The sequence below is a fragment of the Alligator sinensis genome, unplaced genomic scaffold (genome assembly GCF_000455745.1).
Source record: "Alligator sinensis unplaced genomic scaffold, ASM45574v1 scaffold1277_1, whole genome shotgun sequence".
Classification (NCBI taxonomy): Eukaryota; Metazoa; Chordata; order Crocodylia; family Alligatoridae; genus Alligator; species Alligator sinensis.
The window spans coordinates 853782-868349 of NW_005842341.1; the positions used below are offsets into that span (position 1 = coordinate 853782).

General features: G+C 40.1%; 1 protein-coding gene across 1 annotated transcript in view; it reads right to left on the bottom strand.

Moving 5' to 3' along the window:
- Window positions 1-1539: 1539 nt before the first annotated feature.
- ATF3 (activating transcription factor 3) overlaps window positions 1540-14568 on the bottom strand; it is a 38873-nt gene continuing 25844 nt past the window's right edge. The window contains exons 3-5 of the mRNA XM_006028784.3: window positions 9925-10168; window positions 8660-8767; window positions 1540-4820 (exon numbers count right to left, since the gene is read on the bottom strand). Coding sequence (XP_006028846.1) covers window positions 4623-4820; window positions 8660-8767; window positions 9925-10164 — 546 coding nt within the window. The 5' untranslated portion in view covers window positions 10165-10168 and the 3' untranslated portion in view covers window positions 1540-4622. The remainder of the gene's footprint in view (window positions 4821-8659; window positions 8768-9924; window positions 10169-14568) is intronic.

Here is a 14568-nt window from a genome sequence, read left to right on the forward strand (position 1 = left end):
CTGTGGGATACTTGTGTCCCAGGAGGTCTCATCCCAATCCTTAAAAGGTAGCAATTATTTTGAGAACAGAAACATGAGATTTATATAATTTTCACACTCTTAATTTAACCTCATAACTGGATGTTTTATCATCTGTACAATTATCTAGTCCTTCTTTGCATCTTGCCATAGTTCTTGGTCTTGGAAACAGCTTGTGGCAATGAGTTCCACAGCCTAACTGTTCACTGTATGAAAAGGTTCTTTCTTCAGTTTTGAATTTGCCATCTTTCATTTGCATTAAACATCTCCACACATGCAGGGTCAGATGGTATTTAAACAACCTCTGTTACATAAAAACAGTCAGACCAAGATTTCTTCTAGCCCAGTATTGTTTCCATGGCCGCAGCAGTAGATGCTTTTGAAGGAGAGCATATGAACAAGGTATGTCTGAAGGGTTCTTCTGTCATCCACTGTCACTGGTGTAAGCATGTGAGAGGATACATCCCTGACTGTTCTGTTTAATAGTTATTCATGGATTAAAATTCACATCAGTGGAACTATACTAATTTACATCAGGCAAAGAACTGAAACATAGCAAGAACAGATCCTAGAACTTACATTCCAGTGCCTCACTCTTGCAGTAATGTCTGTATTAGGAATGTAATAGCTGGTGTATGTATGTAGTTATATGGGTTCAATTCATACATTTCAGACCATGTGTAAAAACACTAGAATCAGAAATCTTTAGTCTTTTGGTCACATTTAAAAAAAAACAACAACACATGACTGTGTTGAAGACAAACAGCTGACTTACAAAAGATTAAGCAAAGCAGAGCTAAAGCATGATTGCAGATGAGAGCATAGATAGGAGACAATGTATGATAAATGCAGATGGACAGACTGGCTAGTGTCATGCTTTAAAAGTTGTTATGATAAGGAACTTGCATATATAAAGAAAAATAAAGTGTAAAAAACGCTAGGCCCCAAATTCTACCTAGATTCTGAGGGAACTCCTAGAGGAAATTCAAGGTCAAATTTTAAACAGTTAGTCAACTAGGTTTTGGATTTATGTGTTTATTGGTTTGTGATTTACAAGTTGGGCTCCTGGTCTAACCTTCTACAGTTTCTGCTACATTAAGGGTTATGATCATTTGCAACATACCAAGACCAAAATTTTACGACAGTACCTGTGAGAAGCAAAACACTTCTACAATATTTGGGGACTTTGGTGTATTAATGTAGATGATCGTTTTTGCAGAAACATGTTGGCCATTTTTCTTAACGTTCCCGTCTCCTCCAAGGAAATTATTTTTAACACCTTGCGTTTCATGGCACCTTCTATCTGATCACTCTAAAGCAATAGAAATATTAAGAGCATCCCAATAAAATGGTTCTCTCAGTTTGACAGATAGGTAAAACTTAAATTTGAACAACTGAAATGACTCATCCAAGATCACATAGCAAGTTGCAAGGCTGGAAATGAAAGTCAGGAGTCCTGCCTTCCAGTATTGTTCTAGGAAAAGAAGCAGTTTTTAAACTTTGAATGAATCTCAGAATGAATTAAGTCACACATGAACAAATGGATATTAATTATTTTTTATTAAAGTATCAAAACAAACTCAAGAATAGAAAACAAATTGTTTTAATGCATTTTTATAGGTTCTCCTGAATAAACTAGACATTTACTTAACCCATATAATGCATTGCTCCTGTCTAGACTTTAAACATTGCTTTCCTGGGAATATTCAAAGTACCATAACTTCCCAATTATGCCATACACATGCACACGTGCGCGTGTGCGCGCGCGCACACACACACACACACACACACACACACACACACACACAGGGAAGCAGCTATGATTGAACAGATAGAAATAAAGACAGATTAACTCCTAACAAAAGTAGTGGTACCATATTAATATTTGGCATGCTAGTAAATAACATTTACGTTTAACTCAAGCAGCAAAAGCATGACGCCTGCGTCACCAGTAATATGGTTAAGAGCAACCATACAAAATCCCTAAAGGAGAGACACAAGTTTTGTAATAGTGATTAACAATAAGTGGTACCAGTTTTTGTGCTAACACCTTATAACAGTAGAGGTGACAAACTTTTTACCTTGGTTGAAATTTGATACACAAGAGACAAAGACAAGGAGTATGGTATCTGGATGGTGCCTAAATCTAATAAATCCATATTACAGAATTCAAATACCAATGAAAAATTATTTTACAAGGTAATTGTAACACATTTCAGGAATTTCCTGTGTCAGACAGACAATGGGCCAAACTAATCCCTTAAAGAACTCCATTTAAGACAGTGGAGTTGCAGCAGGAACAGGAGGTAAGCAACCTTCATTGAAGTCAGTGGAAGTGCCTCACAACTGTACCCAGGATTAATCTGGCCCAGTGCATTGTATTTGTATACATTCACTTTTCAGGTACATGAAGTACACAGCTGATACATGATAGAGGACATTACAATATATCCAGATCTTAAGAAAGTGTATTAAGAAGTTCTGTTGCAGAATATAAAAGTAACATAAGATCAGGTATGATATCTGATATACTCATCTGGGACTCGCAAAGTAAGAAGCTGATGGTTGAGGTATCTATTGGTTTAGCCTGTATATTATTTTAGATTAAAAATGCAATTTCAACACTGCACAACTGGTGTAAAATATTATGTACTGTAAGCTCTATTCTTCTGGTCTGCTCTGTTTAAAGTGGGACATTATGCTGTTAGACACCACTGATGGAGGTCTGGAACTTTGGAAAGTGTAATTGCTATTATCTGATGCTGCAAAATAGTCAGTGCCTCATGTGAGGCAAGGATTAGGCATTTATATATTTTTTAGAAGTGGTGTCCCAAACAGAACCATTGAATTTAGGAATATATAATATTAGACACCAACAAGTGAAAATAAACAAAAAACGGCACAGCACTTGTGTTTTCAGTTTTGTCTGGTTTGCAATATTTATTAGCTCAACTTATTAGGATATTAGTGATAAATAAGGATAATATTTTCTTTTACAGAAAACTGTAAGAATAATATTTAATAGAATTAAACAATCTGAGGATTTCACAGAAACATCAGAATTTAAACACTCATAGCTCTAGTTCTTTTGTCTAGCAGCTCTATTAGTAGTTCAAAACATCTAGGGTTAGATTTTAATAAAAAGTAAAAATAATTACCCATTACAGCAAAGTCTTAGTCCATTTTGGGGTTCCAAACAGCATTCTGATTGACTGCAGTCCCCACCAAAATATAAAAGAAAAGCTAGATGTTTTTTATGAATCATATGACAATAGGAAGTAATCTTGACAGAGTGTTGGATTAGAGTCCCACAAAACCTTAGTCATGTGCATAAGAGCTACTCTTGGAACGAGTCCCACTAAAGTGTATGAGTAAGAATTACTAACAAGTGGAAGTTTGCAGGATCAAATCCTAGGTAATCTAAGTCTTTTCCACTTCCATTTTCTATGATTCACAAACTTCAGATTCAGTCCTGCAGTCCTTATTTCAAACAAAACTCACTGAATCCTTTCCCAGCTAATTCTCTCTTAGAGAATGCCATTCACACCTGCACAGAGGGCCAGCACAAGATAGGACATTCTTAAAAATGCATGTATATTAAATTACAGCAACAGTACATGTATAGCCTCAAATTAGGACTTAAGTGACGTATCACACTTCAACTAACTCTCCACACAGAGGTGAATTTCAAACAGAATGAGTAATACTTCAGTAAAATTAAAGCATAGGACCTAGGAACTCATTTTCAAGGAAGTTCAGATTTGGCAAGTCTACTTTTACTGTGTAAATTTGATCCCTATAACTGCTTTGAAATACTGTGTATATTGGGTATTGTGCATTGAGTGCTCACAGGGCAAAGTGCCTGGCTGTATTTCATGGCACAACTGCAAGCTGAAGAACAATGGATGAGCTCCAGTTCAGTAAATGCAAACTTTTTTTTTTTAGCTACATGGACATTTTGCAAGATATTGATGCTTGTCATACCTACTAAACTTCTCAGAATCAAAGTCTGAGATGAGTCATACAAAAACCCACACAAGTGTTGTAAAGAAAAAAAAAATACAATGCTCAATTTGAAACTAAAGGCTTTTTTGCATTAGGTTAAAATGCATTATTATATACCAACACATTCTTCCAGAACGCATCATTCTGAAAACTTGAAAGCTTTGAAAATACTCTGTCTGCGTTCCCTACTAGCAACAAGGAAAGGTAGTGTCCATCCAGCACTGCTGTCTGTATGAAGTGCATCATTGGAAGTCATAGTGTTCTAGCACAGACATCACGAGTGCAGGTACTGTATACAAGCAGAAACGTAAAACTTCTGCAGTTGTTGTTGGTAGCTTCTAGGAACAGCACATGTGACGTACTAAAACCTAGAGTTGAGGCAGAGGACTCTGACTTGAGCATGAACAAGTCTTTTGAGGGGAAGGATCACAGCTGAGTCAACACAATCCTTCCTGCTTAACAAAGCAACCCTCCTGCCTATTGGTTTTTGACTAATAGAATCCTGCAGATACACCTTAAGTCAGATCCTCCGTGGATTCTGGATTTTTGGTGTGGAGATGTACTTATGAGGACTCTTCGTTTTGCCTCATCATTGTCACTTAGCCCTGTAATGTTCCTTCTTTGATCTGTTGAATAAAGAGGTTCCTTTCATCCTCAGGCGTTCTCCCATTTTGCGCTCGGACTATGCAAGTAGGCCTATGGAGATTGAGCATGTATATCAAATGCTGCTTCTCATTCTTTAGTTCTTCAATCTGGGCTTTTAGTTCTGCGTTGATAGTTTCCAGTTTTTCTGATTCCTAGCCACAGAGCAGAGACATAGCTATTAGACTGAGAGTAGCAGCCCTTTATTGGTAGCAAGGCATGATGGCTATTTTAGACAGAAACTACATGTTTCTAATAGTGCACAACTATAAAGCTATACACATCACCAGTTTGTAATAGTTTAGAGAATAGATTCAAAATGTGGTCTTTGCCCTTGAAAGAAAAATAGTCACAATGTCAACTTCTGCCTGGTGTACATGCAGAATAAATCCATTGCCTTTGGTAGAGTTGCTTTAGATATGTACTGGTTGAAGTGATCAGAATTTGACCTAGCTTATTTGTGCCCTTGTATTAGCTCACTAGAATGTTACATTACCTACCAGGGTGCAAAACATACATCAGGTGCTGTTCCATAAACCCGCATGTCATTTGGAAATGCCACCTGTAACCAGTGTTCCACTAGAACACTGCCACGGTCTGCTACAAAAAATAGGTTAAAAAGGGATTGTCAATGATGCTAGGTTTATAAAATTGACCCACCCTGACCTTTGTCCTATGAGGTAAGTTTTACCAAAAGGATTCCAATCGTGCAATTTTTAAACTTAATGTGACCGCAGCAGAACTGTGGGGTTTTTTTAAAATATAACAAACTACCTGTTTTTTACTTTATCCTATTATGCAAGAGTTCTTCTAATTTAATAACACTGTGGGAGAGGAGTGGGCAAGAGTATATGATTTACATGGGTAACCTGCATATCAAGCTTACTGCACTGGCCCACTGATAGGGCTCAACTCCCAGCTCAAACAATTACCCTTAGGAATAAGGTTTTATTTTTACAAAACCATTATGTCATAGCCATTTTTTAACTCCACATATATAAAAACACAAATTCACCTACCTCACTGAAGTGTAATCTTTGAGGTGAATCTTACAGTAAAAAACAGCTGTCAATCTTGGTTTTAATCTTAGGCCTAAAAGATTTAACCAAGTGTGTCCTCACTAGGAAAAGGTATGTTCTTATCTCAAGGTAGCTAATATCTGAGAGGCAAGGATTTCTTGGGGTGAGTAATTACCCTAAGAAATCCTTGCCTCTCACATAATATCTAGATCATCACAGGTACAGCATCACTTTTACACTACCCTACCATTTGATAAAATCCTACTGATGACACGGTAGTTTATAATTTTCACTTACTTTGGCCCAACATAAAGACTACAAGAAAGGCTAAGGTTTGTCTTGAACCATAAAATACTGAAATGTGTTTAAACTGCAAATTGACTTGTCTTCCCTAAAATTTTCCTGCCTGTTAGTTATTGTACCTTAGCTAACACAATGTAAGAATACACCATTTTTCCTAGGGCAGGAAAGGCTTTAAAATATAGTGTTTGAATCTGACATGATATTGTAGCAGGGTTTAGGAGCCTAGGTTACAGAATAGTATTTACAGGCTTTTTGAGACTCTGGATGCCTACAATAAAGTTAACAGAACTATTTGTCATAGATTTCTTTGACGAAAAGGGATCTTACTGACTGCTACCAAAAAAGTAGGTCATAATGAACTTATTCAGGGCAGCCCAATAGCCTAGAGAAAGTGCAAAATCTGAGACCTTGCCTGGTTTCCTTTTTCCAGACTAACAGAAACTTAAAGTGCTATGGAGGCAGTACAATATTTCTGGCATCTTCCTGGCAAACACTTCTGGACAAAGAGGTAATGTCAGGAAGGGTTTAAGAAGAAGCCCATCCTCTTAGCACTCCTTTGTATGGTTGGTCATATGGGGTCTTTGAGAGACTCCTTAGTGTCTTAAATATCCTAAATATTAAAAGCTATTAATCCCAAACTTGGTAACAGAGAGAGACATGAAAACTGCAAGGGGTACTACATGCCCATTCTTGTCCTTTGTGAAACTGAAGGACTTCACGGCATCACCTGTTTTACAGTGCTGTCATCTTAGAGGACTAATAAACTATAGTAGTAACACCTAGGCTTGCTATCTGTAAACATGATTTAACTGAAAAGATCAAGAGTTTTAATCAAATACCAGATGAGATATCTCTCTAATTTTAACCTACTATATTAGTCATTGTAACTAGGCATCCATTTCACAGAGAGATCAACCTGGGTCATGAAGAAGTTATAACTGATTAAGATTTGTAACAGACATCATGGACATGAAAAGTGATTTTAAATTCTTCCAGCGTTTTGTATACATTTGTAAATTAATATCCACACAAAAGCACTTCTGTTTTTTAGAGCAGCAGCAATTGTTATTGATTCTATAGTGCTTTTTCAGATATTTTCAGTTTTCACTAAGATACATACATAAGTGCATGTGCGTATTAGGGGTGCGCTGACAGATTTGGGGGGCTGATACCAATAGCTGATTTTAAAGGAGGCATATTGGCTGATACCGATTTGATTTCCAACACAGCTGTATGCAGCTGGTAAATCTGTCATGGTGGAAGGGGATGGGAGAGGGAATGGGTGTGTGCAGGGGGGCAGATTAAGGCCTCCATGGTAAGGGAGGAGTGGGGCTGGAGCACATGCTGCCCAGCCGGGGCAGGGTATGAGACGAAGCCGTGGCTTATCCAGGGGGCACAGGGAAGGGAGGGCAGCTCCCACCGCTGCGCACACCCCAGGAAGGCATGTGAGCGCACCCCAGGAGCCCCCACTCCCGGTGTACCTCCTGGACGAGTTGCAGCTCTGGCCCACACGCCACCCACCTAGGCAGTGCCTGCCCCAGCCCCACTCCCTCCCTCACTGAGGGGGTGTTCATCTGCCCCCCATACCCCTTCCCTCCCCCCTCTCCTTCCACCACACTGGACTTACCAGCTGGAGGCAACTCTCCAAGCTGCTGGGCTGTGCTCCTCGCTACCTGCGTGCTGTGCTGTGGCTGTGCGCACACACAGGCATTTATCGGCCGCATCAGACTGATTTCTGATAATCAATTTTCTTTATATCAGTGCCAATCTGATATCGGACTGATGTACCGGTGTACCTCGTGTGTGTGTGTGTGTGTGTGTGTGTATTTATACTGCCATCCATCAAAGAATTTCAAAGGGCTTTGCAGACAGTTGCATTCTTCTACCTTGTTTATTTGCTCAGTAGTAGTGGTGTAGAGAGGAAAAGATACGCTTATTGCAACTACTTGACATGAATAACTAGAACTCCCAGAATCCCCTGGATGAACCCCAGATTGGCTCAAATAGCTGATGTGCAGTTTTGCACTTAAACCTGGAGACTTAGCAGAACAACCAAACAGCAGACAGGGAAAAAAGTCAGGTCAAGAAGTCCCAGTAAAAGGAAAACAACAAGAAACCAACCTTGAGGAATTAAGAGCAACAGGTTTGTGGTGTCTAAGTTGGAGACTGTAATTGTAAATATTGCTAAGAAAGATAGAACTGCTTAGAAAAATAAAATAGGGTAGCAACAGTGCCTAGCAACTGCCTAGCAACGATGACATCACATCAAGTCATAAAAGAAACAGCAAAGTACAATGAAGTTCTCTCTCTGCTGGACTACATCCCAAGAAACATTGGGTGATCAATGCAGACAGGGAACCTGGGAGCCTTATCTCAGCAGGGCCAGCTGATTGAGAATTCTCATGAAACCCACCCAAGATTGTTGCAGCGTGGTGAGATTCACAATGATGTGTGTAGCATTACTGCTTAGCAGTGTGTGTGTGTGTGTGTGTGTGTGTGTGTGTGTGTGTGTGTGTCCAATAAAGCTTTGCTTGATCTTCAATTGGACAGGTGGGCCATGGTGCAATCCGTATAACCTCCCTGGCCCACACCCACCTCTGAGGGGTACTAAATTCTAGTCCAACAGTGGCAGGATGAAAACAGGGTAAGAACAGTCAAAGTCAGTAACTTACTTTCTGCAAACATTCTGTTTTTTCCTTCTTTTTATTTCGGCATTTTGCAGCTGCAATTTTATTCCTTTCCCTTCTCCTCTTTTTCCTTTCATCTTCTTCAGGTGCAAACTAGGAAAATTCAAAAGAGGTGCACATATTTAGAGTGATGCAGCAAACACAGTAGCATCATTTTGATAACTGCTCTAAAACAATAATAGCTCTGTTTTGTAGACTGTTCACTGCAATACGTGCGTTACCAACAGTCAGCCAGCCAGCCTGCGGACATGATTCTCATTTCATTTACAACGGTGCAAGACTGGAGAAACTCCACTAAGTTTGTCAACAAAAAGCATGGTGTAACTGAGATCAGAGTGAGGTACCAGATGGGTTATATCCTGAAAACTAATTTAAGGTATGAAAGTCAACATTTTATCCTAATGACTAATCATTCAGTTATTTTAAAACTGTAGAAACTTTGTCTGAGTAATAAAAATGTGCAGGATCCGACTCTTAATCTGATGGTTTAGTAGCAGCCACTACTTCTTTTGCAACAATCTAGATCTGAGCCTGATCCCATCACCTTTATGGATAGAACAGCTGGTGATGTCAAGCAGCCGTTTTACATGAAGATTGTACTGAGGGGATCTCACAAAGTTTACTGATCTTTGAGGGTTTGTTCTGTTGTCTTTTATTCCAGTGTAAGTTCAAAGTAATGCTGGCCCTCTGGTCCAAATTCTTAGCTTAGTTACTTGGGTGCCATAAACTTCTGTAACTCCAACAGCTTTGGTAGAGGTACTTCTGGTTTATCCCAGTATGCATGAGTTCACAAGGAGGCCATGTGAGCCCAGGTATTGCATAATAAGTTCTCTTAGAAGACAGTGCTATCAAATGGCATAACATTCTTCTTTTAGTTCACAGCTAGGTTTACAAACAATTAATGGTTTACAACCAATTCAGGTTTTCTTCATTGAGATAGCCCTCTCAATGTAAAAATCAAGCAAGACACAGACCAGCTTCTGCTCTAAACAGAACAGAATGCTCGCTTCCACAAATAAGGAATCATTACTTGTGTCCAGCTAAAAATGAACTGGTTAATTACTAGCCATAAATGATGTGAAAAGTATCAGCATCTGAAGAAAACAGGGACTAGAGCACTGAAGATATTGACAGATTTAGGTCTTAGGATCTATTGGTATTGGAGATGCTATCTTTCTCGATTTTCAGTGCATTTTGTAGTGAAGTGATGTTAGAATGTTAATCAAACTGAAATAATTAAAGAAAGGTACCTCTGCTTTCAGAACAGATGTTTCAACCATTCTTTCTGAAATTGTTACTGTGTCCAATGTAGACGACATCCTGTGGTATTGGCGCTTATTTTGAATGGCAAATCTCAATTCTTCTTTCACCAGGGGGGTTAGATTTGTGAAATCTTCAAACCCTAGTGATAACGAAGGGGACAAGCAAGGGACAATTGCAGAGGCGCTGACTTCAGATGCAGATACCTGGCCTGGGTGTTGGAGCATCATTTTGCTGAAAGGTAAAAAATAAATATATAAATTATACTGAATAGCCTTCAATAACCTTTACATGCCAAAACCGTTCACTAGAAGAAAGCTGGATCTTTTAACCTGTCAACCAGTCCCCAATTTATTTTAACAGAGGTCGGAACTACATTCTTCTACTATGTATGTACTTATGGATATATACATATAAACATACACATTAACATAAACATGTGTACTCTTATAGATATATTTATAGAGCTAGTACAGAGTTTCACAATAAGGTACGAGAATTGACATTGTAGTTTATGATGGTTACAAAAGAATGGTGCTTGCCATATTATATGGGCCATTCTGCATTCTGTTATTATTACCCAAGCAGTTCAAGATCAGGTGAATTGGTTTTCATTTCTATGGATGTTTTATTTTCTTTTGGATTTTACCTTTTTTAATGCAAGTCTATTTTTAGGAATTTTCTGAAAACGGATAATTGTAAGATCTGTGCATTCTGAAAAATGTAGGGTGAGAATAGGCAAAGGAAGCTTGGAATTAAAAATGGCAAATTAGGAAGTTTATGTACAGTTTAGAAAGAGAGACAGACACCAAATACATGGGTTCCCCTGTCCAAAGAGCTATACTACTATAGCTGAATTTGAAAAGAATGGACCACAACCTGTTCTCATTTACAGCTATGTAAATCCACAGCAACTCCACTGGAAACTTAAATTTAAAGTGGATTACACTTAGATTAAAAGTGGATACAAAATTGTTATGATCAGGTTAGTGAATGTGCTTAATGATCCAGTTATAAAATCCTGCAAAGCAATTGGCACAAAATGCCAAGAGCTGTATTGTCTTGGGGCTATCTAGCCATAGACACAGAGGGACAGAAATTACATGCAACCCAGTTTAAGTGATTGGAAACTGGTTCACATATGTAACACAACAGAAGTTCAGTGAGCAAAAAGGCCGAAACCAGTTTAAGATAAATGTGGATGAATATAGTACCAGATTTAACTGATTTAGGTTAAATTGGTTTATTGAACTTCTGTCCCAGATGCCCTCAGATTCAAGTTAACTCTCAGTCCCTCAGCATCCCAGGATGTTTTACACCTCTCTTGCAAAGCCCTCCACCTTACAGGGTGGGCAAGCTAGCCTTGACCCAAACTGTCTGCTCCAGCCAAGCAGGGAGGTATTCTCTAGCACCCCGCCCCTGCAGCTTCTGGCCTGAGCCACTGCAGGCATGCGACTGCATTTTGGAAATCAAAAGTGAACATTTGTTCACTTACTTATCAGTTCAATCTATGCAGCTTAGACTAACCTGCAAAGATTGAATCGATTCAACCTCAGGCTTTCTGACTGTCTGTACTTATTCAGGGGGAAGAAAGAATGGGAAACGTGAAGTTACTTATTTTCTTCTTCTCTTACATAATCTGAAAAGGTCTTCACACATGCTTAACAACAAGGAGTTATAAATGGTTAAACATTTTTGGCCAGATGTTCTGCTAGTATAAATCAGTATCACTGCAGGCATTTCAGTGGAACTATGCCAACTGACACCAACGGTGGATCCATACTTTATTTTCTAAGTGAGATAAAATATGGATTATTTTACCCTATTGGTTTTACTACTTTCCTCCCCATGTGTAGGCATCTTGATATCTTATAAGCGTGTGGTTACAGTATTGTGTTACTTGCTCTTGAGAAGCATGGTAATCATAATAACAAAATACACTGGAATTCTCTCTGTGGCAGGTAAGTAGATGTGCACGCGCGCGCACATGTGCGCGCGCGACGGCTCTGTGTAGTCAGCCTAGATTTATGCAATTGCCTTTGGGCAAAATTATATCTTAGCAGTTTTGGGTGGTAGTAAAGATAATGTGCCTTAACAGACAGACAGATCCTACACTTTGTTATACAGAAATTTACTCTGGGTTCACATGAGTGTAATGGAGAGCAGAATCTGATCCAAGTGAAGTATTTTTTAAAGAATGAATAAAAAACCTGAGGTTAGTGAATTATCAGCGTGTTGAATTCACTTGTCCTAGTCATAAAACCCCAGGTTTGAAGAACTTCCAACTACTTCCTGACTTCTGGACTCAACAAAACAGAATAACTTAATAGTTCCCAAATTCTACAGGTGAAGTCCAACCCCCACTGAGGTCAAATGTAGAAGTTGTTACTGATTTCAATGGCTCTATGATTTCAACATCAGTTAATAAAGAAAGGAAGATTCTCTGGAACAAACTGTTGTCCCAAGAGACCTTGGAAAATTTGTGTAATTTTGTTCAGAAAACCCCTGTGCATGAGTCACATTTGAAATACAGAAATCCTTGAATTCTATATCTGAGAACTAGAGGACATTCCTCTCCAACAAGTTAGAAATATCCCCATGCTTTCAGCCAAAAGAACCCAGTGTTATTTACCATTTTGCAATTTGCCAACATATTTATGTAGGTTCTTTCATTTTCCAGTGGGACTGAACCTATCCTTGTCAGTGGATAGAAGCAGTCTTCACTATGTACTTTAGTGCCACTTTTGTTTTCACTCATGGTGATGGCTTAATTCTACATGGATAATTCTAATTCATTCAGATCAGGCATCTGAGTTAACAATAATGCCATCTCTCTGCCTACCAAGTAATTATATGCACTGATGAATTTTCAGCATGTGTGGTTTGCCTATTTTTATGCGGGTGAACTTTTCATTAAAAAAGGCTTCAGCACCCAGAGAAAATCAAGAATATTCACAGCCTTAATGGAAAAAGTCATGAAAACTTTGTTCATACAATATTTTCATTAGTAACTGGTTGGACCATTTTTATCAAATGTACTACCACCATCAGAAAAGCCTGCTGAAAAATGTTTCCCCATCCCTAATTGCTCAGTGTCTAGATTTAAGAGAGTGATGGGAGAGTGTTAGCTGGGATTCCCTAACTATAAAAGCTGCTTTTCCCCTAGTGTGAAACAGTCTGCTGACCTTCCAGACATGCTGAAAGGCATCTCTGTTTACTCAGGCTGTAGGAGAGGGAGGAGCCTGAAGGGACTGAAGTTGTGCAGAATTCTGAGTTGAGTTTTGTTGGGTGGGACTAGTTTCAGCTATTTTTCTGTATCCCCCTTTGTAAGCTCTTTTGTGGCATGGATCATTTTTTTACTCTGTATTTCTATACTGCCTAGCACAATGGGGTCTTAGTCCATGACTGGGACTCCTAGATGCTAACAAAATATAAATAAGATTAAATTAAAAACAATATGAACAGTATTTAAATTTCTACCTATGTGCCTTGTGATGGTAATAATGCAGATGCTTTCCTCTACTGATAAATGTTTCTGTTTCTAGGGGCATTAAAATAATAAGAGTAAAATTTAAAAATAAAACACGCTCCCCCTGCCTTATTTGGCTTTCTCATTCCAATTTCTAGTCCATGTTATTTTAGACATCAAGTCATTTGGGGCAGGGACCTGGCTTAGTCTATGTTTTTAAAACACCTAATACTATTTAGGGTCCACTGAGGGCAAAAATAATTAACCCAAGATTATAAACACATTCCAAACTTCCCGAGACTACTGAAGTTACCAGGAGCAGAAAGTGCTGCGCAGCATTGGGGCACATGAACCCAGTTCATGCCTGGTATAAGTGGATCCTGTTCTTCATCTGATGATGTAGCACAGGGGTCCTGCAAGCCAGCTGGGTTGGATCTGCCCTGCACACCAGGATCGGGCCCCGTGCAGCCCCCCTGCCCACTGGGATCAGGTTCTGGGGTCCTGTGCCAACCTCATGTGCCAGGATCAGGCCCTGCACTGCTCTGTCTGGAAGAAGGATCATGACCAACAGGACTCCCCACCATGGGCCGGCTGACGCAGCCCCAGGGGGTGGGGACGGATCTGGCAGCAAACTGGAGCTGGAGCACCCCTGCTGTAGCAAGAAAAGTCCTATTTCCTGATAACGGTCCATTCCACAATCCCTTCCTGTAGCTGCGCAGCCAGATGAAGCTAGTCACTGAAGTTTAATTTGTGAAAAAGCCGCTGCTCCCTCCGCCACCCCCACTACTACTTCACTTTGTCAAATGAATGACTCCTTACCCTGGCCGCGACCCGGGCTATCCCACAGGAGGACGGCCCCGCTTCACGGCCGGACACATCCCGCCCACCCCAGGCACTGCTGCGCGCGGGACGGGATTAGATGCGCGCTTGAAGTTGAAGGCGGACACCGCGAAGGCTTCAGGACACCTCCCTTCGGCTGCACAGCTCACCAAGGCTCCCAGGAGTGGAGTGGGGGGCACTCCGGGGCGGCAAGCCCTTGCCCCCCCCGGCGGGGACCTTCAGCGGCCTCAGCGCCTCCCACCCACCTTGTCACAGCCCGGCTCCGTCCTGCCTCACTCGCGGGACGCCCCGCGGCCCCGAACCCCCCCGCACCGCCCATTGTGTC